The following is a 26338-nucleotide window of genomic DNA, read 5'->3' as shown; positions in this document are numbered from 1 at the left end:
AAGAGCCTGATGTGGGGCTCGATCCCACAACGCCGGGATCACGCCCTGAGCCGAAGGCAGACGCTTAACCGCTGTGCCACCCAGGCGCCCCCCAATACCAACTTTAAAATTACTCCTGGAGTGAGCTAGGTACTACTGGGAGCAGTTGTATCCTTATAACATACTAAAGAGAAGGGCAAAGTGAAGCATTTTGATTTAGGCTGGGTTCCCCCAGAATTGAACTCTAAGAATGTATGTGTAATTGATGATTTCAAGATGTACTTATTAGGGAAGTGCAGATGTGAAACAAGAAAAGGAAGCCTAACGGGTGCATGCATAGACTGTCATTGTGGGCCAGTATGCTTATTTTTGCCAGGAACCTCTAACAGATGGCGCTGACACCATTATCCCACTCGGGGTAATTCTCAAAGATTCAGTCATGTCATTTCTCTGGACAGCAAGGAAACTGTGTCTGCATCCTCTACTTCTCATCCACCATCGACTGAAAGCCACTCCCAGGGGCATTAACTTCACAGCACTTCAAGCAGAAGGAAAGCTTCAAGTAGGCACTTGCAGTGTGACTCCCATCAGTGGCACGTGCTGGAATGGTGAGTGCCCAGAGAACATGGGTAGGGCACCGACACCTTCTGTTACACACCTGCTGGTTCCTCATTAGCTCCTCTCTACTCCGGCTCTCAGCAGTTCAATGTTTTTCATCTCTCACAGTCCTTGACACAGATCTTCTCTCTGCTCCATCCAGAGAACTAGCATCCTTCTAGTAGGCTACTAGTTCTAAAATGAAACCACTTTGTTCATTATTGACCTAATTAAGAGCCAAAAAAATGTCAGTTCCTTCATGGTTTTTGTATCGAAAAGGTTGTGTGAATACGATCAAAGAAAAACACTTGGAGACTCAAAGTTCTATTTATTTTCAACAATGAAAGCAACACAACAAAGAGGAATCAATCCACTAATTTGTAAATCTAACACAATCCTTAGCACAAAACTATTTTCAATAAATAAAAACACATTACTAGTAACTGAGTAAGACTGTTCTTAAGACTCTGTAGGGGTTCTGTGTGTGTTTTAAACAAAACTGGGTGGTAGGTAAAGAAACACGTTCCACAAGTATAACTGACAAAGAACGGAAGAAAAAAACAGCCAAGGAGCAGGGTCCCCAAATAGTAAGTTAGCAAAGGGAATATGGGATTTTAAAAGCAGTTGAGAAATCAGAACTCACTAGGGGATGCAAGGTTGTAGGGAAGTCTGTGTTCCAAGGACTTGCAGTAAAACTTTTCACATTTCTAGATTCTTGATTTGGAATCTATCCAATCTAGAGGAGCTTCTGCCAAAGGACAGGAAGCTCTTTATTCATGCTGCCCTGAAAAGACCCATCTCTTAATCTCCCTCCTTTGACTTTGTCACTAGCTCCTGAAACAATATAGCAAGCGTTCCATTCAGAAAAGGATTACTACTACAGAGGCCAACCTCCCTCTGGTTTAGATTTTCCTTTCATAAACACACTGATACTGCCAGGGACAACTCTAAATATATCCAATGTCTTTTATTTTTAGTCTCCTACACAACTCTGCTTGGCTACAAAATCTAAGATTCACAGAGCAATGGCAGCATTGGTCAGAAGACACGTGTCAGTTCCAATGTACAAATATCTGAAGTTCAATGGTCACAAATCTTTTTTTTTTTTTTTTTAAACCTCAATTGCCACACCTTTTCTCTTTTCTCGTTACCTTGCCAATTATTTCTTTCGGAATTCAATCCTCCGAGCTACATTCTGAGCACCAAATTTTTTGACCAATGCATCTCGGGCATCCTCATCATCTTTTTGCAAATCTAAGTCATCCTGTCGGGACCAAATGGGATACCCATCAGCCCTCTGACCAGACTCTAAAAAGGAGGAAGTAGCCTCCAGCTCACCACTATTTTTTAGGAAGGCCTGTGTAACTGTTGACAGATCCAAGTTAAACTTTTCCATTAACTGTCGGATGATCTTAATAGCAGCTCCCACCTCTGGTGCAGAAACTTTTTCTTCTTCTTCTTCTTCCTCATCCTCATCAGGCTGTGTCTCAGAGTCTTCCTCAGGTGTGGGTGGATCATCATCACACATTGTTATGTGTATTTCAAAATCGGGGCTCTCATCAACCTAGAGAATGATGAATATGACCAGTTCCTAATTACCAAGTCCCAAACACAATATCTACGCTCTCTCAACCACCACCCCTTTGTCCTTTCCACCCCAATCACACAGCTTCCTTCAGTCCCTTCAGTCCCATCATGCTCCTTCTTATGTTTATTCATGTTGGGTGTGCTTACATATACATATATATGATGGGACAAAGGGGGAGTGACAGTGTTTGTGTGTAGGTGGGGAATATACATGTGCTTATGTGTATACTACGCGCACATATATGTATATATATAACTATGGTATTCCAACAGAACTTTAGAAGCTACACTAAATATGAAAAAACACACGTTTGTGCATACACTTTCATGTATACACTTGTGTTCATTAGATCATTTGTTAAAAGTTTGACTTTAGTCTCAGATTGTAAGCTCCATAAGGGCAGGAACTGTGTCTATTTTGCGCATCAGTACATCCCCTGTACCTACTAATGCCTTCACATAAGTACTCAAAACACGTAGCTTTACAAGCATACGAGGGCCTCCATGCTGTACTACATTTAGGCACATTACAAAGCATGTTACGTGAAAAGAGAACTATGTATACCATGTTTGCATTTGAAAGTTTATGGATGATAGACCAAATATAAAAAATAAAAATTCAGACTACAAAAGGCAAAAATCACTAAATTCTGCCAATTCCTGTGCATTCCTTCACTCACCAATTACAGAATTTAAATTATTTTCCTATGTTACAACGAGGCCTAACCATTTTCCTTTGTTAATAAGAAAAATTATTTTACAAGATCCTTTCTCTTGGAGAAGACATGCATATATAATTTGGACTTTCTTTTAAATTACTTCTATTTTATAGGTCCTACCTTTCCCTCTAACTATGATTAAATATGGGATTGCAACCGAGTATCAGAAGCTCAACTAAATATGGAAGCACATTAAAAAGAAATCCCAAAACCACCTTAAGTACAGAAAAAGCTAAACCTGTTCATTAAAAAAATTAAACTCTTTTAAAAATTGCATTTATTTTCCTGAGAAGCACGAAAATATTTTAAAAGATAAATCCACAGTCTTAAAAACCTTAAACTGAGAACAGAGTCCTTGAAATGGGGTGCTTTATATGGTTTTAGAATAATTCTTCCCAATTTTTCTCCCTCTACCCCTCTGAAGTTTTCCTACCAAAATCGAAAAGCTACATGCCTGAAACCAAGATCACTCCCACTTTCTATTCTCCTGCCCCCCCTCCCCACCCCCAGCCGCCCTTACCTTGCTGGGCTCTAGGTGTACAAAGAGTAAATGCGATAACCAATTTTAAAGAAGAATGGAAGTAGTGAAAAGAAGTTAAATCTAGTCAACATACCACAATCTCCTCAAACTCCCGGGTGGCTTCTACAAGCATCTTTTTGACTGCTTCATCATTCTCCTTGATCTCTTCCTTTACGTATTCTTCCTCAGGTAAGTCTGGAGTTCTCTTATTCTGTGGTTCTATTAAAGAGAAGAACAGCACCAGATTAGAATTAGCCTCTTTTGCAGAAACCAAAAATACAGTGCATGCTCTGTGAGCTCTTAGCCAGAAGTGAGCTTGTACATTTTTTCTATTAGAAGACATCCGTTTGAGATCAGAAGAATAAGAAAACATAAGATATGCATGTTCAAAAATTTCTACTCTTGCTTCTGAAAAGTTGTACTCTCCAAGTGGTGATATTTTTCCTAGGTTCTAATATGTAAAATAAAAAATACTCTTCAAGCGTAATTCATTTTTTTGCTTTTTATTTATAAATTGTGCAAATTAACAAAATTGTACCATAAATTGGGTTCTCTGGAAAGTAGATTGCAAAATGGAGATAAACACATAGGTGTTTAGTAGGGTGCACTCCCAGCAAAACACCTGTCAAGAAAGCTGAGCAGTAAAAGAGCTCCAACAAAATCTCAGCTGAAACCATGGGGAAGTCTGGAACTGGCCAAGTTGGGGTGAGGAGGCCATGACAGAATTCCCCCTAGATCAGTCCCTAAATGCTAGCCATTCTAAAAGACAAGACTTTGGGCAAGACGGCTCTCCCAGCTGCTGTAGACAGATGAGGAGGGTACATCACAATCCACTACATACCATCTACAGAAAGGAGGGTCTCCCAAAGCTAAGCATCCTCCGGTCTCTTTTTTACTCTTCGTTCTCTGAGGATTTAATTCTGCTCTCTTTTCCACTTAACAAAAACTGACTACTAAGGAGCAGCAGGAAAAAGTTGTTTGTGATGTAACTGTTCCGTATCCTGATTTAGGTAGTGGTTACAACAATCATATAACATACTAAAATACACAACTGGAAAATAGTATGGTGATCAAAATACTAAACATAAAATTGCCATATGAGCCAGCAACTCCACTTCTGAATGTATACTCAAAAGAAATGAAACCAGGGTCTCAAACAGATATTAGTACACCCACTTTCATAGCAGCATTATTCACAACAGCCAAGATATGGAAACAACCTAAGTGTCCACTGATGGATGACAGGACAAACAAAACATGGTCTATAAGTTCTGTGGAATATTATTCAGCTCTAAAAAGGAAGGAAATTCAGACACATGCTACAACATGGACGAACCCTGAAGACACTGTGCTAAATGAAATAAGCCAATCACAAAAGGACAAATACATTTGGTCTATCTATGTGAGCTAGATAGACCAAATTCATAAAGACAAAAATGTAGAATGGTGGTTGTCAGTGGCTGGGGGAAGGAGCAAAAGGGGAGTCAGTGCTTAATGGGTGAAGAGTTTTAGTTTTAGAAGAACAAAAAGCTCTGGAGACAGATGGTGGTGATGGTTACATGACAATGTGAATGTACTTAATGCCACCAGACTGAACACTTAACAGTTAAAATGGCAAATTTTACGTAACACATATATTACTCAATAAAATATCTCTAATTATTACCCATTTTGTTAATTTTTGCCAATCTGATAAATAAAATACAGCATTTCCTTGTTCTCATTTACTTTCCTGAAAAACACCACCACAGACATGTGTTATATAAGTTTCTATGGGTCAGAAGTCCAGGCATGGTTTCTATAGATCCTCTGATCAGTGTCTAATTTACTTTTATTTAATAACAATACTCTGCATTTGTTTATTGGCCATTCGTTTCCTTTTCTGGAAAATTCTTGTTCCATTTCTTTTGCTCATGGTTCTACTAGTTTTCTTTCACTAACTTCTGTAAGCTCTTTGGACATTAAGGAAAGTAGCTATGTTGCAATGTATTGGGAATATTTTTCCAGTTTGCTCTCTGACTTTATCATGGGAAGTTTTTAATTTCAAGTAATCAAATATAAAAAGCTTCTTAAAATCTTTTTGGTTTCAGGACTATCACCATGCAAATTCTTTTAAAATTAAAAAGTATATTCAAGGCAACCTACTGAATGGGAAAAAATACCTGCAAATCATACATCCAATAAGAGATCAATACCCAGAATAAAGAATGCATACAACTCAATAACAAAAAAATTCCAATTAAAAAATAAGAGGATCTGAATAAACATTTTTCCGAAGAAAATACACAAATGGCTAAGAGGCACATGAAAAGATGCTCAACATCACTAATCATCAGTGAAATGCAAATGAAAGCCACAATGAAGTATCACATCACACCTGACAGAATGGCTATTATCAAGAAGACAAGAAATAACAAGTACTGTTCAAGATGTAGAGAAAAGAAACCCTGTGCACTGCTGCTGGGAGTGTAAATTGGTGTAGCCACTATAGAAAAGGGTACTGAGGTTCCTCACAAAATTAAAAAATAGAACTGCCATACAATCTAGCAATATCACTTTGAGGCATCAATCTGAAGAAAATGGAAACACTAACAGGAAAAGATATATGCAACCCTATGTTCATAGCACCATTATTTACAAGAACCAAGATACGGCAACAACCCAAGTGTCCACTGATAGATGAATGGATTAAAATACATACACACACACAGTACTACTACTCAGCCGGGGGTTTAAAAAAAAAAAAAAAAGCAGTAACAAAACCTTGCCATTTGCAACACGGATGGACCTAGAGGATATACTAGCGAAGTAAGTCAGAGAAAGAAAAATACCATATGATTTCACTCCTAAGTGGAATCTAAAAAACCAACCAAACAAAACCAAACCCAAATTCACAGAGAACAGACACAGAAGAGAATTGGCGTAGGGATTGGGGGGGGGGGGGTGCGGGGAAGTAAAATGGGTGAAAGGGATTAAGAGGTACAAACTTCCAGGTATAAAATAAATAAATCATGGGGATATAATGTACAATACAGGGAATAAAATCAATGATATTGTATTAACTTGTACGATGACAGATAGTAACCAGACTTCCTGTAATCAGTTTGCAATGTATGCAAATGTAGAATCCCTAGGTTGTATACTTGAAACTAATATTGTACGCCAAGAGTACTCCAGATTTTAAGAAAGATCAATAAACAATAGCAGAATTAAAAAATTAATTAAAAATATATTTATGCATATTTTTTTCAAGTTTTTTTTTTTTTTTTTAAGTAATCTCTACACCCAACCTAAGGCTCAAATCTACAACACTGAGATCAAGAGTCACATGCTCTACCGGCTGAGGCAGCCAGGAACCCCTCATCCATACCTTCTTAGTCATTTTAGGATTTTAATTTTTATAATTAAATATCTGATCAAAATATTAGAGTAGGGTGAATCCAGCTTAATTTTCTCCAAAGTTCCAAGTTGCCTGTCTGTAGTCCCAATGCTACCGATTTAAAAGCAAAGCCCTACATGATCTACTTCACCCATACACATAGCCTTGGACTCTCTCCCAAAATTCTCCCTGTTGCTTACTCCATTCTAGCCACACTGGTCTTTGTTGCTCCAAGAACACACCAGCTATATTCCCACCTCCGGGCCTTTGCATTTAATATTCCCTCCGCCAGAATCGCTTCCTCAGGTATCACCTGGCTTGCTCCTTCTTTTGGTCTCTGCTCAAGTATCAGCTTATGTGTGACATTCCCTTATCACCCTGTAGAAAACGACCTCCTCCCCAGCCCTTAACCCTGATTTATTTTTCTCTATAGCACTTACCACTGCCCAGCTAGCATGTAAAGCTCCATGACCGCAGGGACTTTAATTTATTGTTATATCCCAGCAGGATAACAGTGTCTGGCACTCAATTATCTGTTGAATGAATGAATCTGAAATGTCACTTTTACCAAAAACAGAATTCCTACTAAGCATGCTGAACAGGAGAAACAGATTTACCTCCCCAGACCTGAAATGTTATATGGACTAGCCAGCCACATAACGGAAGGGGCAGGGGAGGTGGGGGCGGGTGACATGCTTCTTTAAACAAAAGGGTCTGTCAGTTTAAGCTCTCAATACCCACTACATCAAAAGTGAAGCATCTTCCCAGCTTTCCACTAAGTCCTAACCACACCTGAATCCCGTTCAATTCAACTGCATTAAAAACTCACTTCACCTAAGCGAGACCAGGAAGACCATTCCAACTGACGAAACCTTCTGTGAATACGCAAAGAAACCAAAACATGAAAATAAACTGGTCTGGCATGCCTTTAAAAAGGCTTATACTCAATCTATCGGAACATAGAGGAATTTTTTAAAAACGAGTTTCTGGAAAAGACACCCTGGAAGCTGGTTAACAACACATTACCTCTGGTGAGGAAAAGTGGGTAGCTGGTTGGTAAGATTGGAGGGGTGGTATCCCTATGTACCTTTTCAATTTCAAACGACGTCAATTCCCTAGTCACTGGAAGAATACATCGAAGTGCGATTAGAAAATGGTGCAATTTTACCCGGATGTTTAAAGGGGCGGGGGGACTGCCGGGCGACGCTACCAGAAGCACCAACATGGAGGCCTAACAGAAAGGGGAAGGCGCCCCGCCCCCACCCGCACAGGTGCAGCGCAGGTCCCGCGTTCGCGGCAAAGGCCTCACCCCCGCTATCAGCGGCTTCGGGATCCTGCTCAGCTTTCCGCTTGAGTTTCTGGGACGAGGGGCTCACTGGGGCGTCCCCCAACAGGTACTTATGCTCCTGGCCCCGAAGGTGCTTGAGGTAGCGGTCCTTCAAGGACTGCCACGAATGCTGGGTGAGCGAGCTTTTCTCCATCGCCTTCCACAAGGCGGTGCCGGTGACGGAGCTGGGCGAGCGGGCATTTTCCTTCACGTACGTCAAGATGGCCACGTCGTCCGCGTCCGTGAAGGCGATGCGCCCCCCGTGCGACTGCGGCTCGGGCTGCGCGGCGGAGGCGGCGCCCCCCTCGGCCTGGGCCCCGGGTTTCGTCTCCGGGGCCTGGTCGGCCGCCGAGCCCAGCCGATAGGCCTCCAGGTCTAGCCTCTCGTTGCGCTCCACGCAGTCCAGGATGTACTGCGTGGAGATGAAGTCGCCCGAGGCCTCGGCCGCCGCCTCCCCGGGCTGGGCCAGCAGCACGGCCCCGGGTTCCTGCACCCGGCACAGGGTGCCGCCGCCGTGCAGGATGAGCGTCGAGAGCCGGCGCTTGGCCGGGCTGGGACGCACGTAGAAGGACATGGAACTGCCATCTTCCCTCACGAACAAGGTCGAGGAATGGGTGGGCCCGTTGGGGTCTTTGCCTAAATCCATCGCCTCCGCCATAGCTGACGCCAGATACCAGAAGAGCTGCCCCCAGACAAGCTTCTGACGCACACAGCAAAACAGAACCGACTACGGCTTCCGACGCCGCGGCCGCGAAACCCCGCCTTGCGCCTGCGCAGCAGGAGCGCGCGAAGCGCGCCCACTCCCCCCCTCCCTCTCCTCGGAAGAGGCGGAGCTTCTGGCCGTGACCTGGAAATTACTATGCGAGCGCCGTCCTTTTTAGGTCGGGCCCTCGGGAAAGATGGCTGCGGTGCAGGGGGCTGAGGTGAAAGTGGACGGTGGCGAGCCAAAACTGAGCAAAAAGTAAGTGTCGCCGCGAGTCATTAATGTCTTTGCGGCCGGACAGTCCGGGTTAGGAAGCGCCTCGTGGCTCCGGCCGAGGCGGCTGTGCCTGGGGCCTTCCTGCCGGTTCTCGTGGGTAACAGCCACGCCGGGACGTAGCCGCTAAGCCCGGAAACTACATCCCCCAGGTTGCCCCGGGGTCGGGCTCTGGTGAAGTCCTGTGGTCGTATTTCTGGAGTTAGGAGAAATGAGAATTTCTAGAAAAAAACGAAACTTACTCCTTCCCTTCCCCTCTCTCTGAAAAAAATGCGTTCTTTCTTTATTGAGCCACGCCTCGCTACCCTTTGAGATATGTTAAATACCCGAGCTTTAAGAGAAGACCTTCAAATTTTCCTTAGCCTCATCGCGGCTATTCTGAATCTTACGTATTAAATGGATCCTTTCTAAAACTGTGTTGTGCACCTATCCGTATGGGTTATTTTAAGGATCTGTGAGTATTAAATAGAGTGACCGAAGTCTAGCAGTAGGGTCTGTCTTGATTCAATCGTTACACTAAGGCTGCACTTTGAAGCACTGCTGGATAGATCTTTGGTAACCACCCCAAATCCTTGGAGTGTGAATATAATATCAAGATTAGTCTTAAGTTAATTGGCTATGTTGTATATTCCTGGGTGTATATAATACATTCCCTCTCAACTAGGATTCTTCAATTGAAGCACAGAACCCAGGCAATGATTTGTTTTCTCTGCATTCCCAAGGATGGTGCATAACTAGTACCATTCCAGAAGCATAGGAGAAAAGTTAAGTTCATTACAAATAATGGCTGCCTTAGTGCGTTGGGGCTCAGCCCTGATGAAATAGACACTTAACCAGAAAAATTGACCTTCCTTTGTGTCTCCGGATTTATGTTTCAAATATCCTAGAAAAATGAGAAAGGAAACATCTGAATTGATGGTTTGATAGCACCCACTATGTTGTCCTGAGAGTATCTGATGCATCTCTATAAACGAAACCTGGTCTTGGACTTAACGTTTTTTGGAAAAATTGATTGAACTTTGATCTGTTACATCAGTATAATTGACCCTTGAGCAACTCAGAGGTTAGGGGCACTGACCCCCATATGACAGAAAGTTCGAGTGTAACTCTTGACTCCCCCCAAACTGAAAAACCAACTGTTGACTGGAAGCCTTATCAATAACATAAAGTTGATCAACATGTCTTTTGTATGTTATGTATATATTGTATTCTTACAATTAAGTTAGTAGTGAAAAAATGTTTTTTAAGAAAATCATAAGAGAAAATGCTTTTACAGTGCTGTACTGTATTTATCCCCCACAAAAATCTGCATATAAATGGACCCTGCACAGTTAAAACCCATGTTGTTTAAGGTCAACTAAAAATGAACTTAAAGGTTGTAAGTCATAAATGCCTCCTAAGCAAAGTTTCCATTTGAGTGCAATTTTAAGGTAAATCGAGGAATTTGACTAATTCCTTTCTACTGACTTTCCCTAACTAATTACAGCTACACTTTTTAAAGCAGGTTTTATGTGTCAGACACTATGCTTGAACTATATAAACTTTCTAATCTCAAGAATAACCTTGCAAGGGAAGTATTAATGTCCATTTTTCAAATTAATAAACTGAGGCTCTGAGTGACTAAATACATTGCTAAAGTGTGCATACCTAAAGTGTGGTCTGTCACTGATTCAGGCTCTGGAGCAGAGATCGAAAACCATGTCCGGAACTCCACAGCCCATGCTCTTTACACTGCCTGCACCATACCTCCTCACATTGTCTAAAAAAATCTGTTGATGTATATTCCTCTAGTGACCAGGGGCTAAAATAATTTTTTTAATGATTAACATTTCCTTCTTGTCTTAACTGTACTTGGGACTTCTTGGTCTGCACCATGTTATGCCAGTTATTTTCTCCAAGTTTAAAAACAGGTGGGCTGCCTGCCAGGTGAGTCATTCCAAAATGAAAGGTCAGGTTAATGTAGTCCAGGACCCTTCCTGAAATTCTCCTTTCCTCCTTGTTCCTAGAGCTCAAACAAGTCTTATCTTTGACTCAGAGGTGCTTTTGTGTGGCTTGCTTTTAGCTTCATCTAGAGTTTTCAAATGACGGTGACATTTCCTATGCTTCTCATTGCCATCTTGTGGCCAGATATTTAATCGCCAAGAGAGAAGCCACATGTCAGGGGCTTCAGAAACACTGCTTCCTGTCCTGTTGCCCTATTTTCTAGGTTGTTGTGATCATTTCTACCTATAAACTGTTGATTGCCTTGGTCTTGAGTTTTGACCCAGATATGTACCTTTTTACCATAGCAAGGACAGAACGTTGTCAGAGTTGCAGCGCAGTGAGTGTTAGAGGGTTGTTGTCAGTTAAGAGGGTCTTCAATGGAACACTACAAGGTTGTGCAGCCCCCCCCATAAGAGTAGGAGTGCTGGTTGGGTGTATATATTACTGTTTTGTCCCATCTGACACCACATCTCTGTTTCCTGTTAGGTGGTGGTAATCATTAGTTCCGGGGTGTTCTGCCATGTTGACGCAAGCTGCTGTAAGGCTTGTTAGGGGGTCCCTGCGCCAAACCTCCTGGGCACAGTGGGGGCAGAGGGAGCTGCGACTGTATCAACTTGCTCCTCTCACAGCGCTTCACAAGGACAAGCCACTTTCTGATAAAAGAAGGTTGGTGCCCTTACTGTTGTTGCCCTGGGAGCAAAAATCCTTCCCTTACTTAGGTCCTTATCTGTTAAGCCTCTGGCTAAGTCTTTGGACTTGTTGTTAAGGAAACAGAGCCCTACTACCAAAACCAATAGTTCTCATTTTCTCTTTAATAAATTCAGTTTCTCACTCTAGATCCTTGAGATGACTTGTGAATCTTATATTAGAACAGTGCTGAGAGCAAACGTTATTTTCCCTTTCCTGTCTTTCTGGACTTGGTTTCCTCCTGAGATTAATTTGGTTTCTAGTCTTTGTTCTGTCCCTAGGACTTCCTTGGATTTTCCTTAGGATTAATGATTTAAAGAACACATCTAGTTGAATGGAAAACCGGTTTTTTTGTTAATGCTAGGAAAAACCAAATAGGCTCCAGTGCCTGTTGACTGAATTACAGCACAATAAACCTAGCATACAGTTCTGGAATGTTTGTCTTCACAGAAGTTACACGACAGATTACATCTAGAGATGCCTACTTTGAAGCCCTCAGAGTCAGTCTTCTTACTTAAATATTTCAAATCACATTTTTTTTTAGTTACTCTAAATTTATACCAAAGATTAAGAATGTGCCTTAAAGCTGGATAATACGCAAGCATGACTTAGTATCATTTGCCATGGTTCATTTATTATAGACTACTTGATTAACATTGGTGGTTTGAAAGAATGATCAATTCTGTTTGAATACTGAGGATATCCTCCACGCAAATCTGTTTGGTTTCTGGTTTCCGATAGCAAGATTTCAGATCAGAGTGTAGATAGTGAGGGATTTAACCAGAAATGTATCTGAATGTAAGATTTCTGTCCTGGGTGCAAAGAATGAAGGGTTTAGATACCTAAGATAGCTCACATTTGCGTGTTTACTAAATGCTAAGGGTGGGGTCATCTCAGTCCTCGGAACATTTGGGGAGGGGAGTGTCTTCTGTTATTTCCATTTTATAGATGGGGGGAAGTCACTTGTCCAAGGTCCTATAATTGCTAGGCAGATGTATCAGGATTTAGTCCCAGGCAGTCTGACTCCAAAGTTGTTATATTATGCCCTACTCCACGCTGTTTTATACACTGTTCTGCCAGTTTGTTGTCAAAGTCAGGCTCAGCAGACAGACCAATACTGAGGGCCATTGTCAGTGCATTGACCAATGCTGAGGGAAGGATTGTTAGTGCTGTGGCTCCTTGAACTTTGAAGAGCCACCTCTCCCCAACCATGCCCTACCCAAAACTAACCCACTCCTTGGAGAGATGTAGAGAGGGGTGGCAGGCAAAGTTGGAGATGTTGCCTGTTTCGGTGTTTCTTTGTCCTAGAGTATCTTGATTTTAGTTGGAATCTCACACTGGAAAGCAGAGGCTGAGAAAGATCTTTCACATCTTGATTCTAAGATTACTTTTCCTTTGTCTCGTTCACCTATAGAGTTGACAGACTAGAAGTGGGGGTGTAGAACCAGGCAAGAGCATTTCCCCCCCAGGCTGTTCATATTTTTGAAAAGGGGTTATGGGGCAGAACATAGGAGAGGACTCTTCAGGCAACTGTCACATTGAACATTTGCATCTTCCCAACAGTGAGCTAAAGAGACGCCTGAAAGCCGAGAAGAAAATCGCAGAGAAGGAGGCCAAGCAGAAGGAGCTCAGTGAAAAACAGCAAAGCCAGGCCACTGCTGCTGCCACCAACCACACCACTGACAATGGTGTCGGTGCTGAGGAGGAGAGTTTGGACCCAAATGTGAGTCCCCTGGACCCCATGGGGAAGCTTCTGATGAAGCTTAAGGCAAATAATTGGGACCAGTGACTAAGAAGATAAGTAGGAAAGGAACTGGAAAAAGCAGAGCCCTGGTTGCTGCAAATGGATGGGGGGCGAGGGAGGCTGCTACTCCATCTGGTAAAGGCACAAGCCATGAGCATTTTCCGAATCAACTCTCAACAGGCATTTGGGAGAATCCAGTACTTCCAGATGACTGATATATCTCCCCTGAAACTATCTGGGCCTTAGAGTAGATCCAGACAAGGTATCTCCCTAAAGATTGGCTAGGGTTTACCTTGGGCCAGAGATTAGCAAACTGTACTCCATAGGCCAGATCCACCTTCCCTTGTCTTTCATCTCATCCCTCCTCCCTGGTTTTGAAAATAAAATTGTATTGGAGCACAGCCATGCCCATAGGTTTAAGGGTGCTTTCACATAACAGCAGAGTTGAGTGGTTGCATCAGAAAAAGCGTGCCAACACGAGCCTTAGAATATTCCCTTTTTATATCCTCCAGGGCCCAGTGGCTGGTCTTGGGAAAAAGTCTAATGTGTAGCCAGAGGTAGGAAAGTAGGAAAAAGATAAGTAACTCACCACATAGACGCATCCACAAAAGTGCTAACCAAGGCCACCTGTACAAATTAACTTATTTTAGGCAGAATTCCAGTTTTTCTTTTCACTGAATCTTGCGTTTTGGAGTTCTGGCCTTCATTTCCACCTGTGGATTTGGCCACCGTGCATAGTTTAAGTGTACATCCCACTCCGTATCAAATCCTGGGATTTTAGAGGTGTGCAGAGCTCGGTTAAGGAAACCTCAGTGTATTAGAGCCACTCTGGGGCAGAGTACAGTACTCTGCAGGATGGGCCACTGGCCTGACCAGCTTCAACTTCTCAAGGCTTTTTTCTCTTTCCCCCAATAGCAATACTTCAAGATCCGCAGCCAAGCAGTCCACCAACTGAAGATCAACGGGGAAGACCCGTACCCACACAAGTTCCACGTTGATGTCTCGCTCACTCATTTCATCCAAGAATACAGTCACCTGCAGCCTGGGGACCACCTGACTGACATCACCTTAAAGGTGGCAGGTAGGAGGACTCCCTGGCAGTTTGCTGAGTTCCCACAGCACAGGCCTCTACGGTAGCACAAAGGAAGGTCTGGGTTGGTCTTGCTTTCAAGTAGTCTGTGTCTGAGGCTACACTTCACGAGGGACAGGGCTGCTCTGTTTCATTCACAGAAAGAAGTAGAGCAGCCCTATGACATGTGAGATTGTATTCCAGATGAAGTGATGCTGCAGGGGAAGGGGCATTTCCTGAGGGGAACTCCTGACCGGATGCTGCTGCTAGTTCATAGTCCTTTAGGAGGACTTCCCCTTAACCATGGCCCCATGCTCCTAAAAATTCCCACCTATGACCTAAGAATGTTTTACACTGAGACTGTATTTCTAGAACATGGTTATTTTGGTGTTCTAGTATCTTGCATGGGATCTTTTCCTTAATTAAAAGAAAAAAAAAATCTGGCGCTCCTGGCTGGCTTGGTCCATAGAGCATGCAACTTGATGTCGGGGTCATAAGTTCAAGCCCCACTTTGGGGATAGAGGTTACTCTAAAAAAATGTCTTTGGGGCACCTAGATGGCTCAGTCATTTGAGTGTCTGACTCTTAGTTTCGGCTCATGTCGTGATCTCGGTCCTGGGATGAAGTCCCGCGTCTGGCTGTGCCTCAGCACACAGTCTGCTGGAGATTCCCTTTCTCTGCCTCTGCTCCTCCCCCTGCCTGCGTACACACGCTCTCTCTCTCTAAAATAAAGAGAATCTTTAAAAAAAAATGTGTTTATTCTCCCCCTCCCAGAAAAATAATAAAACTGTTAATTGTAGAACATTTAGAACATTCAAAGAAGCAGAGAGAAAAGTTTAATTACCCATAATTCCAACTACCCAAAGAGAACCTCTGCCAATAACTAAATGCCCAAAGGTTGAAGCCTAGTAATTTTATTAAAACGTGTCTCGATGTAGTCATTCTGAGTCAGTATTCTCAGGTACACAGTGTGTCCTTTAAATATGTATTTTCAAGTCTTCTAGGAAATTGTTCTAAAATATAATTTTTTTTATACCCTGTTTCTTGCTTTGGTTTTCTTTTGGGACTCCTTATGTCCACGTGTTGGGTCTTCCCCTTTTTTCAGTATTTGTCACTTTTTCTCTAATCCTTTTTATCTCTTTCTTTATCCTTTGATATTTAAATTTTCTTCTTCCCCACTTGGTTTCTCTTAAGGCATTATTGTATTCACTTCTATTTTCTTCTAGTTCAGTCTTCATTTCTGAAATGACTTTTTACTTTATTTCTGATTTTTTTCATGTGTCATTTCATTTCTTAGGTTTTCAGTGATTGTAATTTGTGTGGCTTTTTGTTTCATGTCAGTTTCTTAATGTCTTTCAGTTCACTGTGAAATAGAATTGTTTGGTTTTTTCTTAGCATGTCTGTCCTGAGTGCTTTTTTATTTAATAACTGGTATTTCACCTCAGTGCTTATATCTTGCTTATTTTTATGTGAAATTAGTATTCTAAATGTTAAAAGGAAGCTTAGTTGAGATAGCTTTTCCAGCTTCACTTGTTGTTTTGTTCAGTGTTCAGAATTATAGCAGCTTGCTTTCTGAGATTTCCAGGCTCTGTTCCCCTTCTTCATTTTTGTTGGACCTTCTCTTTTCTTTGTCTGTGTTTTCCTGGTCTTTTTAAGTTTTGTGGGCCTTGTCCTAGAAGGGAGCCCTAGCTCCCTTCAGGTTCCTGAAATTTAGCAGGTTCCTGAAGGGTGTTAGCCCATGTAGACCTTGTGCAAACCCAGCCCCCTATACTCACCCATGTGGCAGTGGGCAGATCCCCTCCTGGGTTCAGCTGCCATCCTCCAGTTAACTGCCACATTTTCCAGTGACTACCTATGGCTGTTTTGGAAATTTCCAGTTCTCAGACCCATCAGACACCCCATTGCTCCCTATAGCTTTTTCCTGTATGGAGGTCTTAGGGTTCTTGTTGGTTTGCCCCATTGCTTGTATTTGGGGATTCCTGGAAATATCCACCCACATAATTTTGTTGTAAGTTTTTGGCCTTGCCTGTCTGGTTGTGCTTTCTGATTTTATGTGAGGGTTGAGGTAGATGCAAAAACTGTGCTGCCACCAACAGCCATCTTATAGGAGTCCAGTAAACATCTTGAAAGCTAGGTCTTCCTGCACATTTTTAACTGATTTAATGAGAACCATTGTCATGAAGAAAAAGACTGGGCTTAACTCTCAGGCTAAAATCAAATTGTTCTGGTCTGTGGTCATAGGTAGGACATTCTACCCAGACATAGACAATGCAGAGGGAACTTTTCTAGCACTGATACCACAAAATGGCTTCTGGTTCTATCGGTCAGTATTTTTGTTGTTCTTTTTCTAGGTAGGATACATGCCAAAAGAGCTTCTGGGGGAAAGCTCATCTTCTATGACCTTAGAGGAGAGGGGGTCAAGTTGCAAGTCATGGCCAATTCCAGGTATGTAGAAATACCCCATTACAGGCCTTTCTAGATTGGCCCAAAGCGACATGGTTGGGGACAAAAGCCCATGTGGTCTCCCTTTCCTGTTGGTATTTAAAATTAAAAAGTAGGTTATGGTTGATTAAGGCTGAAAAGAATAAAAAGACCATGTGGTCACCTAGAGAATAACAACTGCTCCTGGGTTGTGCAGCAGTTACAGGTAGAGCATAACAGTTGAGCAGTTCACAGAAGAATCTGAGATTCTTCTCAGGGGCACAGTAACTAGGCATCAGCAGTTCGGTGAGGATTCCAGAGGTCAGTTTTAAAAACTAAACCAGTTGGGGGGGGTAGGGCCAGTTAAGCATCCAACTCGATTTCAGCTCAGATCATGAGACAGAGCCCTGTGTGGGCCTCTGTGCTCAGCAGGAGTCTGCTTGAAATTCCCTCTCCTCCTTTCCTCTTCCCTCTACTTGTGCGCCTACTCGTACTCTCTCTCGCTCTAAAAACAAAATCTTAAAAAAAAAAAAAAAACTGGTTAGTTTTAGTTTGGAATATTGTATACTGAAGCACATTGTACTTTCACTCAGGAATTATAAATCAGAGGAAGAATTTATTCACATCAATAACAAACTGCGTCGGGGAGACATAATCGGAGTTCAGGGGAATCCTGGGAAAACCAAGAAGGGTGAGCTGAGCATCATTCCCTATGAGATTACACTGCTGTCTCCCTGCTTGCATATGTTACCTCATCTCCACTTTGGCCTCAAAGACAAGGTAAGCTCTTGTGGCCTCCCCACTGTGATCTCTCATGACATTGAATCAGACTTGGCAGTGATTTCGTTCTGTCTGTTGCTTTTGGTTTAGGAAACACGGTATCGTCAGAGATACTTGGACTTGATCCTGAATGACTTTGTGAGGCAGAAATTTATCATCCGCTCTAAGGTCATCACATATATAAGGACTTTCTTGGATGAGTTGGGATTCCTAGAGGTGAGGGAGAGTTCTTACCTGACATGATGAGATAGCTGCCTTGTTATGCCTGCCTCTAACTATTCCTTCTTTTCCCTTTTCCATGCCCTGTGTCTGTATTGTTCGTGCTCAGTGAAAAGTCCCCTTTCTTCCTAGTGTCTTTGTTCCACTTTGTTTTTTTAGTGCCCTGATTAAGAAGGCAGGACCTGAATTCTAAGATAATGGACAAAATGTAGGGCCATCCACACGCTAATGATGCCACGTTCAGTTATCAACTCATTTTGCTTTTTTGTAGCATTAAAAAAAATAGGCTTTAATTGTTTAAGAAAAGGAAATGCACGTTATTGTAAAACAAATTCAAAGAAACAGAAACAAAACTGAAAGTCTCCTTTTGTATCTCCCAACTAACTTCCTTCCCCAAGCTTGAGTTTAATATGTATCCTTCCACACCACTTGCTATGCATAGATACCTGAGCTTATCGTAGATGTGGTATGTGTGCAGATGTTTTAGAAGGGTTTTATTTTTTGCTTTAGACATAAATGAGGTCACACTATATGTATTCTGATGGACGTGGTCCCCCCCCTTTAATATATTCTGGAGCCTTTCGCATGTGTATAATAACTAAGTTAAAAGATATGAGCATTTCCACCTACAGTGTTTATTAAAAATTTAATTGTATGGGCGCCTGGGTGGCTCAGTCAGTTAAGCTTCGGCCTTCAGCTCAGGTCATGGTCCCAGGGTCCTGGGATTGAGTCCCACGTTGGGCTCCCTGCTCAGTGGGAAGCCTGCTTCTCCCTCACCCTGCTGCTTGTGCTTGTTTTCTCGCTCTCTCACTCTCAAATAAATAAAATCTTCAAAAAAAAATTTAATTTACAGCTTGTGAAAATTTATGGTACAAAAATAATGGTGTTTGGTATTAATAGAAATTGAGATGCTTCTCGAAAATCAGGTCATCTCTACTTTTTTGTCAAGCACCTGCACATGACTATTAGACTTAACTTTCACTTGGGGATATAACAGGCTTAGACCATATCAGTGCAAAACCGGAGTTAGTCCCAAGGCCTCTAGTTTGAGAACCTCTGTCTGAAGACTAAATGTTTCTCCCTGTCGTTTAGATTGAAACTCCCATGATGAATGTCATCCCAGGGGGAGCTGTGGCCAAGCCTTTCATCACCTACCACAATGAGCTGGACATGAATTTATACATGAGAGTTGCTCCAGAACTCTACCATAAGGTAATTAGTAAGAGGATGCCCTGTTCCTTAGAGAAGCAGAAGGCTGGAAATCCACTGGCTAGGTAGGTGCAGTTAGAAATAAGAAAAACAGTGAGGGTGGAACAGCCAGGAGGGTATTCTGATCTGTCAAGCCTGTGAGTGTTACACTTCCAGAAGTTCTCCACAAGATCAGTAGAGCATTGCAGGTCAGAGGGCAAAGGGATTGTCTTTCCTAGGTGTACAGCTCCTCCTCGTCTGCTTTGGTTCTCATATTTTACGTTTATAGTCCTCCTTGGATTAAATCTGATTTTAGTCTTTTACAGAAAAGCTTGATCTCTGTCTAGAAGTTGACAATAAGCATTATAAATGACCAGAGAAAATATTGAAGACTGTTATTTTAAATTTTTGCCGACAACAGAAGCTTTTATAACTAGTTTAAGCACAAGCAGAATGTGTTCAGGTATATAAGGAAGCTCACAATTCCCAGGATCCAGAAGGATCAGAGAATCAGGCTTGGAGACCACAGGAGTAGGAATGATTCTCAGGCCTATCTGGGCTGTTCGCATGGAGAACCTGGATCTTTTCCATGAGGGACAGCTAACACAGCTCATAACTCTGGCTCTAGGCACAGGTCATTGCCATTAGGACGTCTGTAATACTTACATCTTTTTTCAGTAGCTTTCAAAAGACATGAGCATGGGCATGTCTTAGTGGTGGGGAGCTTGGGTTACATGCTTGCATCCTAACCCCAAAAGAGCCTTCTTTCTTGGGGAGGGTCACACTCAAGAAGAAGTACTATCCCAACAGAGGAAGCATATTCAGAGGTCCTGAGCAACCAGAATGAAGGAGGACTGTCCACTACAAAGGTCTGAAGAGAGTAGGGTACTCAGCATTTGGGTGGGACCTGAAAACATGCCTGAGCTATGAAAACCAAATTAGCTTTTGTAGACAAACTTTCCAGAGTCGTTAAAACTAGCTGCCATGACCTCGGCCATGTGTTATTAGATACTGGTGGTTGGTGGCATTGACCGGGTTTATGAAATTGGACGCCAGTTCCGGAATGAAGGAATTGATTTGACTCACAATCCTGAGTTCACCACCTGTGAGTTCTACATGGCCTATGCAGACTATCACGATCTCATGGAAATCACAGAGAAGATGATTTCAGGTGACCTCTCCTATTTCCTTTGTCTTTCACACGTGTCTGAAGGGCTGGCATGCTGCTTTCAGGAGGACTTCCTTTGGGTCCTCTTTAAATGACAGATTTCTTTGCCAGGGATGGTGAAGCACATTACAGGCAGTTATAAAGTCACCTACCATCCAGATGGCCCAGAGGGCGAAGCCTTTGAGATTGACTTCACCCCCCCCTTCCGGAGAATCAGCATGGTAGAAGAGCTTGAAAAGGTCTTGGGGGTGAAGCTACCAGAAACCAAGCTCTTTGAAACTGAAGGTAAAGTGATGCGTGCCTCGTCAGAATGGCCCTCCTTCCTGTTCAGCATTGAATTAGATGAGTTCAGGGCTAGAATTTCCCACACTCTTCTTTTTTATATCCTTTTTACTGGGGTAGTATAATGTCTTCTATCCTAACTTGTACGTTTATATTACAGAAACTCGGAAAATTCTTGATGACCTCTGTGTGGCAAGAGCTGTTGAATGCCCCCCACCTCGGACCACAGCCAGGCTCCTTGATAAGGTGACAAACAAACCATGCTCTTCAAGTACATGCCCTCATCCTGTGGTAACCAGCCCTCTGCTCCCAATGAAGGGGAGCTCTGCTGTGGACCACTAGCTTTTACAGCCCCTCAGGAAGGCCCTCCCAAGAGAAATAAGAGAATTAACAAGTTTTGAACTCCTGCTGTACTAAGCTCTGTGCCAAGTAGTTAAGTAATCTCAGTTCAACCTTACCAGCCATGGAGAGGCTTAGGATAAAACCCCGGTAGCAGCAGGTAGTGGGTCGGAGCAGAGTCCTCCTCCACCAAAACTGGGATGGTCAAAATGCCATTCAGGAAGGATCTCTAGCTCTGCTTTGCTTTTTCCTTAAGCTTGTCGGGGAGTTCCTGGAAACAACGTGCATCAATCCTACATTCATCTGTGATCACCCGCAGATAATGAGCCCTTTGGCTAAATGGTAAGATAAAACGGGGTATTTCAGTTACCTATTACTGCGTAACAACTTCAGAATTTAGTGGCACAGATCAACAATTCTCAAGAGTTCGTGGGTTCAGTGGGTAGTCTTTCTGCTCTACAAAGTGGTAGCTAGGGTAACTCAAGTGGCTGTAACTGGAAACTCAGGTGCCTTGTGTCTCCTCCACATGGGTTCTCATCCTCCAGAGCCGCCTCATGTAGCCTCTCTGGCAGCGTAGCCTGGGCTTCCTTACATAGTGGCCAGGTTCCAGAAGAACAAACCCCAGGGTGCAAACACATATCAAGCCTCTGCTGATGTCTCAGTGGCCAAAGCAAGTTCCATGGGCAGCCCGGAGTCAGCGTGACAGGGCAAGAAGGGCATAAATACAGGAGATATGGTTCAGTGCACCCGTCTCCCACACAGATATGTTGGGAAGATGATTAAAGCTTCCGTGTCTCTCACCCTCCTCACTACTGTACCGAATGGTTTGGTGCTGGAATGCATATGGGCCTCAGGTCTCAATCCGCACCGCTTAGGAATCAACTAGAATTCAGGAACACTTGTGTTTGTAGCCAATGTTATTAGTGAACCTGTATGTTCAGGGTCCCCTTTGGTCTCCTGTCCCCAGGCACCGCTCTAAAGAGGGTCTGACTGAGCGCTTTGAGTTGTTCGTCATGAAGAAGGAAATATGCAACGCCTACACCGAACTCAACGACCCCGTGCGACAGCGGGAGCTGTTCGAAGAACAGGCCAAGGTAAGGAAGGAGGGTGGGAGGCAGCGGCAGCTGTTTCCTCATGTGCCCACTTGCTAGACAGTGTCAGCCTGAACCCAGGTCTCTGTCATTGTCCGCATCTCTTGATGGCTTCAACAGAAATGAAGGGTAAAGCCACAGACTTCACTGGAGGAAGTCACATTTCAAGATGGAGAACTTGGCTGATTTGGACCTGAGAATTTCCACATAGAGGAGCTTGGGTGTGATTGTATCTGTGTGGGGAGTGTGATGCTTGCCTTGAAAATACATTTGCCTAACGAGAACATCATTTTTCATAAATGGTACATTTATGAAGGTGGCTTGGGGTAAGAGGCAGATAGATTAATGAAGACAAAGCCCCCACTGGCTTGCCCGCACCAGCACTGCCACAGATGGGTAGTTTCAGGAAATGAGGGGAAAGACTCTTGGGAATCCTCAGTCTCCGAAAATTAGTCTCACTGGACTCACAGAGCCTGGGGCATTGGAGGTGTTTATTTCACAGAGACATTCGCATGTGTTCTGAAGTGGGGCTCACCGACCCTGACCTGGTCTTTGAAAAAAATGGCTCCATCCTCAAGTTACTGGGAAACCAATTCCCAAGAAGTGCTGGGTGGAACATTCCCAGAATGTTATCCTGATGCACTCTTTTAGACCCCACGCAGCCTGGAACAGTGTCGCTCTTCGGTTCTCTTGTAGGCCAAGGCTGCTGGTGACGATGAGGCCATGTTCATAGATGAGAACTACTGCACTGCCCTGGAATACGGGCTACCCCCTACGGCTGGCTGGGGTATGGGCATCGACCGCGTCACCATGTTTCTCACAGATTCCAATAACATCAAGGTACGTGGCGGCCCTCCAGTGTGCACTGCCCCAAGGAGCTCCACTCTCAGAGGCGGGGTGTGGTGGGCCTAGAGAAGAATGGAGGAGCTTTGGGCTAGGAGGAGGAGCAGGAAAAGCAGTTACACGTGACTCCACAGGAGGACAGTCAGGGCATCCGACCTGATGGGATTTGGGGGTTTTTCTACCTGAGGCAGAAAGAATACTTGTCATTTGCATTTCTTGAGGATCCGAGGAACACACTAAGCCCTCTGTGTGTGTTATCTCATGTAACTTAAGTCAGCCCTATGAGGTATAGAAACTGTTGTTATTCCCATTGTTATAGATGAGGAAATACTGTAAGAGAATCTCTGTGTTCATTCTTTTCCATCCTCTATAATTGAGAGGGACTGAGTTGAAATAAAAACCTAGATCTCCAGGGGCACCTGGGTGGCTCAGTCGTTAAACGTCTGCCTTGGGCTCAAGGCGTGATCCTGGCGTTCTGGGATCGAGCCCTACATCAGGCTTCTCTGCTGGGAGCCTGCTCCTTCCTCTCCCACTCCCCCTGCTTGTCTCTCTCTTTCTGGCTGTCTCTGTGTCAAATAAATAAATAAAATCTTAAAAAAAAAAAAAAAAAAAAAAACTAGATCTCTGAATTTGGCAACAATAACCAGAAGCAAAAGGAATGAGTGGATAGCTGTGAAAAAGAGCGTGCTGCTTACTTCAGAGTGCATTTTCTCCTATAGGAAGTACTTCTGTTTCCTGCCATGAAACCCGAAGACAAGAAAGAGAGTGGAGCTGCCACTGATACATTAGAAAGCACAACAGCTGGCACTTCTGTCTAGAAAATGATCATTGCAAGTTGTGTAACTCAGGCCCTGTGCATTTCTGCGTAAGTTCAAGGATTGCAGGGGAGTTCTTGTGTGTTGCTATCCATTTGACGATCACAGTTCAGTTCAGCCACCAGAAGAGAGAAGAGGAATTTAAAATTCCTTTTTACTTCTTGTTCCCAAATAAACCATTTGTCTCTACTCTTCGTCTCATGACTGTGTTTACCATGGAACGTCAACTTTAACTCATACAGCTGACCTAATGAATGTTTAGGATTATACCACTTTATTCATTCAACAAACATATTAATGTCTGCTCTGTGTCAGGCATTGTGCTGAGGGGTTGGGGACAGCAGTGAACAAAAGCCAAGTCCCTGCTTTTGTGGAACCTGTATTTTTTTAGGGGTTGAGGGCAGCTAGACAAGAAACAATTAAATACATATTTCTGGTACATACTAAGAAAAAAGGGTGAGGGGACAGAGGTGCTATTCTAGAAGGAGGTGGATGGGGATAGTGCTATTTTAAATATGCAGCCAAGGAAAACTCCTCTAGGTGACATTTAAGTAGAGATCTGGAGACAGATCTCAGTGGGGAGGCGAGGGGGAGGAAGGGTGATCCAGACTAAAGGACTGCATTTTAAAGATTTTAAGTAATCTCTACACCCCAGTGTGCGGCTCAAACCTGCAACCCTGAGAACTAGAGTTGCATGCTCTACCAACTGAGCAGTGTTTTGAAAATACCGCTATGGGGAGGACAGCAGTGAAAGGGAAAAGGTGGCTGACAGTTTGAAGTAACTGACGTGCTTACATGTCATTGGACTCCGCCTGGTCCTGAGGCCAATAGCATTTAGTGAGGGGATGTGTGTTGTGAGAAAAAGGGAGTCAAAGACGATTTCAAGGTTTGGGGCCTGAAAACTGAAGAATCATTTACTGAAATGGGACAAACAGGAAGTGCAATTTGAGAGGACAGGTTGAGTGTTAGGTTTTAGACCTAATTTGACATCGGGTGGGAATGGTAAGTATGATGTTGAATGTGAGTCTGGACTTTACTCATTACCTTCGGCTCATTTCAACTGGGCTAAGAATGAGACAAGGGTATGGCTGAGGGCCTGCTGTTACATAATGGAGCCCCCAGCCCCCAACACATGAAGCAGCTGAGGGAAACTACGACGAAGGACTTGTCTTTTGCACCTCAGCAAAACCTGCAAGCGTCCCAGTTGAGTCGACTTTCACAGCAAGTTGTCACTTCTGTAGCTAGCACACTGATCTGAGCATGCAGAATCCCCTCACTAGGAATTAACCCCAGAGAGTGTCAAGCATCTCCACCCCTCACTAGTGTTTAAGCACGGGCTCCAGGAGCACTTAGCAATGGTGGTAGATGACCAGGCGGTATTTCAGAAGAAACACTACCAGATGGCACATCCTTCAGCAAGATGGTATCAAAACGAAAACGACCTCCCAAAGGAAAGGGTGTAGATTGAAGATACGTTACTGGACTTCAAGCAACGCTACCACTGAAAAAGGCAACAAGGACCATCGAGGTCACAAGTGACCTTTAAAAAGCTATTTAGGGGCGCCTGGGTGGCACAGTGGGTTGAGCGTCTGACTCTTGGTTTCTGCTCAGGTCGTGATCTCTGGATTGTCAGGTTGAGCCCCATGTCAGGCTCTGCGCTCAGCAGGGAGTCTGCTAGAGATTCTCTTTCCCTCTCCTGCCTCTCCTACTTGTGCTTGCTCCCTCCTTCCCTCTCTCTCTCTCAAATAAATCTTTTTAAAAAATAGGGGCGCCTGGGTGGCACAGCGGTTAAGCATCTGCCTTCGGCTCAGGGCGTGATTCTGGTGTTACAGGATCGAGCCCCACGTCAGGCTCCTCTGCTGGGAGCCTGCTTCTTCCTCTCCCACTCCCCCCTGCTTGTGTTCCCTCTCTCGCTGGCTCTCTCTCTCTCTGTCAAATAAATAAGTAAAATCTTTAAAAAAAAATCTTTTTAAAAAATAAAGAGCTGTTTAGTAGTAGACTGGGGGCAGAAGCCAGCTGTCTGGCCTCAAGGAAGCTGGAGACATGAACTGAAGCAGGAGACAACTTGTTTGTGGGATTTGGGAGAAAAAATAATAAATAGGATGAGAGCCAGAAGGATTGTAATTATAAAGTCCTCATTACCTCCTTCAACAGTTGAAGGCTCACAATTTGCTAACTGCTGTGCTGGAATGAAGAGAAAGGCATGGTCTCAAGCTTCTTCAAGCATCTAGACTTGTAAGGAAAATAGACATTTAATAAATCATTTTTTTTTAACTGCGTAAAATGGCAGTTCTAATAAATGCTTTGAAGGAGAGGTCCATGGGGTATTGAGAAACTCTAGAGATCTAGTCAAGGTTTTCCCAAGGACATTAGAATCTGAGATCTGAAAGAAGATAGAGCATTAACTTGTCAAAGAAGGAGAGGGTTTTCCATGGTGTAGCAACAAGCACAAAGGCCCTGAGGTAGGAAAGAGCATAACAAAGGCCAGTGACACTGGATAGAGTACAGAAGCCCATGAAAATATGCTATCAGATGAAGCAGGAAGAGGCTGGTCATACGGTGGTATGAGCCCTATTATGGGATTCTGAGTAATCTCTGAGCCTTACTATGGGATTTTGTATTTTGA

The 26338-nt window shown here is 43.4% G+C and overlaps 2 protein-coding genes across 3 annotated transcripts; one reads left to right on the top strand and one right to left on the bottom strand.

Moving 5' to 3' along the window:
* Positions 1-884: 884 nt before the first annotated feature.
* Positions 885-8873, bottom strand: TERF2IP (TERF2 interacting protein). The gene is made up of 3 exons (XM_026495267.4): positions 8091-8873; positions 3497-3621; positions 885-2140 (listed from the first exon to the last, which is right to left on the bottom strand). The coding sequence occupies exons 1-3, from the start codon at positions 8764-8766 to the stop codon at positions 1736-1738; spliced, it is 1206 nt and encodes a 401-aa protein (XP_026351052.1). The 5' UTR covers positions 8767-8873; the 3' UTR covers positions 885-1735.
* Positions 8874-8924: 51 nt separating this feature from the next.
* Positions 8925-23901, top strand: KARS1 (lysyl-tRNA synthetase 1). Of its 2 annotated transcripts, none has more exons than XM_026495266.3 (14): positions 8925-9069; positions 13318-13477; positions 14414-14579; positions 16918-17011; positions 17581-17767; positions 17858-17983; positions 19079-19198; positions 20183-20345; positions 20454-20627; positions 20785-20870; positions 21220-21305; positions 21931-22057; positions 22751-22894; positions 23617-23901. In XM_026495266.3, exons 1-14 carry the CDS (start codon positions 9008-9010, stop codon positions 23713-23715), a joined length of 1794 nt encoding a protein of 597 aa, XP_026351051.1. In that variant the 5' UTR covers positions 8925-9007; the 3' UTR covers positions 23716-23901. The 2 variants fall into 2 exon arrangements, with proteins under 2 accessions (XP_026351051.1, XP_057170244.1); XM_057314261.1 differs by lacking the exon at positions 8925-9069 and adding an exon at positions 11555-11733.
* Positions 23902-26338: the final 2437 nt, after the last annotated feature.

This window comes from Ursus arctos, unplaced genomic scaffold (assembly GCF_023065955.2).
Source record: "Ursus arctos isolate Adak ecotype North America unplaced genomic scaffold, UrsArc2.0 scaffold_19, whole genome shotgun sequence".
Taxonomy (NCBI): domain Eukaryota; kingdom Metazoa; phylum Chordata; class Mammalia; order Carnivora; family Ursidae; genus Ursus; species Ursus arctos.
Note: the sequence above shows the minus strand (reverse complement) of the source record. Positions and strands in the feature narration are given on the sequence as shown.